General features: G+C 43.4%; 1 protein-coding gene across 1 annotated transcript; it reads right to left on the bottom strand.

Moving 5' to 3' along the window:
- Positions 1-718: 718 nt before the first annotated feature.
- On the bottom strand, positions 719-3,461 carry LOC131248540 (uncharacterized). Its single transcript, XM_058248859.1, has 3 exons — positions 3,141-3,461; positions 2,812-2,906; positions 719-1,143 (listed from the first exon to the last, which is right to left on the bottom strand). The coding sequence occupies exons 1-3, from the start codon at positions 3,412-3,414 to the stop codon at positions 1,051-1,053; spliced, it is 462 nt and encodes a 153-aa protein (XP_058104842.1). The 5' UTR covers positions 3,415-3,461; the 3' UTR covers positions 719-1,050.
- Between the last annotated feature and the right edge of the window lie 1,193 nt (positions 3,462-4,654).

Below are 4,654 nucleotides of genomic sequence, written 5' to 3'. Positions count from 1 at the left end.
TCACACACGTCTTAGGCATAGAATCTGAACAGTCAATGTAATGTAGCATCCTTTAAAACCTCACAAGCCCAGCTTTCGGTTAATATAAAACTCCGGTGAGCCACGGCAAAAGGAAACATGATTTACATTTCTCTTTTATATGACCCACTAGAGTTTTGGATCAGACTAAAAATTAAGCCTATAGAGTTTTGGTGGCGCATCAGGTGGACTGTTCAGATTCCACCTAAAACACATGTGCAAAGGTACACACGCAAGAAGGTGAGCATTTATCGTATTATTCTTATCTACTTTTGAATTAGAGGGAATTCTAAATTCCGGGTGCCAAACACAACCGGAGGAGAGCTCAAATTCGGAGGGTTCCGAATTGAAGGGTTCTAAATCGACGCTCCAAAACAGGCCCGCCATATCTTTTTCAAATTCATGGTTTTGAAAAAGATGCAAATTGCACAGAGAGAGAACACGCTAAGCGAGCCATCCATATCTTTTCTAATTCTGTGTCACGCTCTAGTTTTATAGCTGATATGCAAAGTAGATTTTGCGTGGTCATCAGCATGCTGCGGGCCATGCACAAAGAGGGTTGGCCGGGCTACTCTCGTAGAAGCAAAACTCGACTCCCATGGAAGCAAAACGCCACCTGCAACCAGTAAAACCTCATCTTTCATCCATAAATGTTGGGTAAAATCCGAGCCATCAGCCGTAAATCCGCACAATTTTCAAATGCCGTAAATACCCCTGACTTATGTTGGAAACCTTTTCATGTAATTTTAATTGTCAAAGTTTGAAACTCTCACAAAACTAATAGCAAGGGCAAAATTGTCCAAAACTATTAGTTTCATATAGGAGAGAATTTAATGTTACAGTACACTCATCCACTAAATCATTTCCACGAATTTTTATTTTTTATTTTTTATAAAAACAACCATTTACAACAAACCCAAAACTCGAAAAGAAATAAATATCTGAGCTAACATTAATCCAATCCGCCCACTCGTAGAACTAACGCATCCGTGTACGACAAGCTGCATGGAAAAAGCAAATGTACCCCCACCTTCAATCCCGTTCAGTAGCTCTCGGGACAGCGATTTCAAGTACGCCTCTTTCCTCATCCCTGTCGGTTTTCAAGTGCGCTAGCTGCGGGACCACCTGAAGATAGACGCAATCCGAAAGAAAATAAAGAGAACTGGCTTTAACAAAAGATCCAAGCAGATATTTGTAGTTGTGATGTTTACATGAAAAGAACAAAAAAGAAAAAAGGCACATCCGGTGCTGACACCAACTTAGGTGTTTGTGTAAGGGGCCCACTCGATCCCACCACCTCCTGAATTGTTGACGCTTACATCCATACCGTCCAAAACATAAGATTCATGGTGGATAGAGTGTGGCCCAAAAATCACCTCGATTGGAATGATCCTAACCATCCGATTGGAATCCATATAAATGACGGTTAAAAGTGCTCAACGGTCCAAATTCGATCATAGTGATTTTCAGGTGTTCCATCTACAATAAGCCACCAATTTTGACGGTCAGGATTGAGGATACATGACACCTCGTGGATGAGTTCCCACAACTTGATGCGTTGTGGCCATCGGACGATTGGGATCTATGGGTTTTATCCACACCGTCCATCATTTTTTCCATAGCATTTTAGGGTACAGGCCAAAAAACATCAGGCACATCCAAAGCTCAAGGGAACCATACGGTGGGGATTAAACACCTACCGTTGAAACTTTGTGGGTGTCATTATCACCACTGATTCTTGTGGTGTGGTCCACTTGAAAATTCGATCTGGCTCATTTTTGGGCTTTGTATCCTAAAATGATATGGCAAAATGGTTGGACGGTGTGGATATAACGTAATCCGCGTCCGTAGCTATCGCACATTTGATGTAGCACCCTCCAAAAAGTCAAAAGTGAGGTCATCTGCTATCACCTTCAGATCTTGATCAGACGGCTGAAGATTCTTCACCATTTATACCCAATAGGATCATTCCCAGTTCGAAATAGTGACACCCATTTCAAGTATATACGGTGATATTTCACCACCATCTTTTAAGCTGCCGTTTCATGCATGATGGCCCGATCATGGATGGAGCAAAGATCTGAATTGGGCACTGATTGGATGATCTTAACCGTCCGATTTCGCATCCCGACCTGACCATTCCATTTCTAACCGTCATTTGGTAGTTCTCAATTGATGGCTATGATTGGTAGCTCTCAACACGTGTAATTTCCTGGATACGTTTCATTCCACATGCTCTGCAATTTGGATGGCTGGATTTGCATGTACATATCCCACTCGTCTTGTCCTAACCACATACCACCACTACAACATACAAACGAAACTTCTGCGTATTTCTTTCTTTTAAAAAAGAGTGGCGCATCTAGGCCGTGGGAGTGTTCAATTTCCGTGAGGCTCGTGATTCGGTGATCCAGACCATCAATCAGATTGGACCCACCGTGGATGGAAGATGCCCCATCAATACCAATATTAGGCGATGCTGCTAATCCTCTTATCTTTGGCCTACTATAAGGACCGTTGGTCCAATTTTATTTTATTTTTCCACCAGTCGATTTTGGGGCCCATCAGATCAAACAACTAGATCACGTAGATCCATGGGCCCCACTAGTACTGAAGAGCACGACTGCACCCTACAATGCATGCTCCATCTATCCAATTTTCCAGAGGTAGATCGTAGAGAAGGAGACATGAAATTGAGATGGGGTAGTCTGCCATTCGCAGCAGCGTACATGCGCATACCTGTGCAAGTTAGCATGGTTCGTTTTCTATAACATTCGTTAGGGCGCAACCAACCTGATCTTGGGATGCATTGTACGGACGATAAGACCCTTTCCTCGTCTTCTCGCCATCCTCCCTAACATCGCACGTGCCGGATCTTCCCACAATTTCTAAAAATGAACATCAAAAATAAAAAAATGAGAATAAAGGGAAAAAGAAAAAAAAAGAAAACCATTTCAACCCGCCAACATAAACAACGAGTCATGAACATTCAAGGGCACTTTGGTAATTTTCTTCGATTTATAACGATTCTTTCGGCCGGAAAAGAGGGATTCAACTAACATGCCCGCGATCTAAAGGGCGCGCAAGGTAGCTAGACTGATGGAATGAGCGAAAAATCTTACCATCGATTACTCGGGTTTTCCCTCTGTTATTTCCTTCTTCGAAATCAAGGGTCGACTCAGCACTGTCAGGGAGATAACGGTCGAGGCGAGGACGGTGATGATGATCATAATCATGACGATGAGAAGGAAGAGCACCATGGGCGTACGTTAGCAAGCAATCGTCTTCATTTTCAAGCATCTTTCTAACGAAGGAAGCTTCTATCCGGTTAAGAAAGGATATGTGCTTCTCGTTAGTCCAAAACCCATTGAAATCACCCATCTCCAGCAAATCCATGCAGAGAGAGAGAGAGAGAGAGAGAGAGAGGTTTGGTGGTTTTCAGAATTTCCGGTTCTATATAGGAGCAGTTTCGTCAATTACTACTTTACTTCCCGCACGCAGCTGGAAATATCTGTGGCTGGAGCACGTGATCTTGAGATATTTTCTTGATAGACTAAAAGGACGACGCGGATGGCGTCCTACCCCGGCCCGGACAGTAATCCGTCCGGGCAGGGATATTTGGGGTCCACCGTGGCGTAAGTGTTTTATCCACTCCATTCATCGTTTTTATCAGATCATTTTGAACTGTTATCATAAGAATGAAGCAGGTAAAAAGCTCCAGTGGACCACACCAAAGGAACCTGCAGTGATAATGACACCCACCGTTGAAACCTTTCTGAGGGCCACCGTGATGTTTTTTACCATCCAACCGATTCATAAGGTCATGTAGACGTGGATTAAGTTAAAAAACAAATATCATCTTGATCCGAAGCTTCTCCAGCTCCCAAGAAGTTTTTAATTATGGACGTTCAATCCAAACTTTGTGATCCACTTAAGCCTGTACCTGCCTCATTTTTTATCCAATAAATTAAAATGATACAATAAAAACGATGAACGGTGTGGATAAAACACTTACATCACGGTGGGCCCCACATAGCCCTGCCCGGACGGATTACTGTCCGGGCGTGGGTAGGACGCAATCCGCGTCCTAAAAGGGAATCCGATTTTCGATGGATGATCACGAAGGTATCTTCGCATGACACGCGATCACGCTTTATATTGTATACGTGGGTTTTCTATCCTGACTAGTGGGGTCCGTGGTTTGATAATCCGGACCATAGATCTGTCACTTTCCACCGTAGATAAATTTGTTCCAAGAAATTCTGGATAAAATAATCTTCGTTTTGATGGACGGTTAATAAGAAAATATAAGGGTCCGCGTTGAACTGAAAAATGCCTGAAGATTGGTCTTTCTAATCTCGCACATTTCTGGAACATAGTCCATCCGCCGACGGACGGACAAAATAACGCAAGAATTGAAAGGGGCACTAGAGTGCATCCGTGCCGTTGGATCGGAAGGTCCTTTACTTACTTTACAGGTAAGCTAGACTACAAGATTCCGTGAGGTCAAGGAGACAGAAGTTCGGTAAAAACCCTGACACGTGGAGAGCTTGCATTCGTCCAACCGACGAGCAGTTCGACAGAGCCAATCTAACAAACATATTTTGTGTGGACACCTGGGCCGAGCTGGCAATAC

This window comes from Magnolia sinica, chromosome 6, assembly GCF_029962835.1.
Source record: "Magnolia sinica isolate HGM2019 chromosome 6, MsV1, whole genome shotgun sequence".
Classification (NCBI taxonomy): Eukaryota; Viridiplantae; Streptophyta; class Magnoliopsida; order Magnoliales; family Magnoliaceae; genus Magnolia; species Magnolia sinica.
This window is presented reverse-complemented; position numbering and strand designations above follow the sequence as displayed.

Bases quoted from the DNA above. Each gene is read 5' to 3' on its own strand.
- LOC131248540 (XM_058248859.1), bottom strand. From the start codon at position 3,414: ATGGATTTGCTGGAGATGGGTGATTTCAATGGGTTTTGGACTAACGAG. The intron at 2,907-3,140 runs GTAAGATTTTTC...GTTCATTTTTAG, and splicing joins GAAAACCCGAGTAATCGATG to AAATTGTGGGAAGATCCGGC. The intron at 1,144-2,811 runs GTTGGTTGCGCC...GTCTATCTTCAG, and splicing joins ACAATGCATCCCAAGATCAG to GTGGTCCCGCAGCTAGCGCA.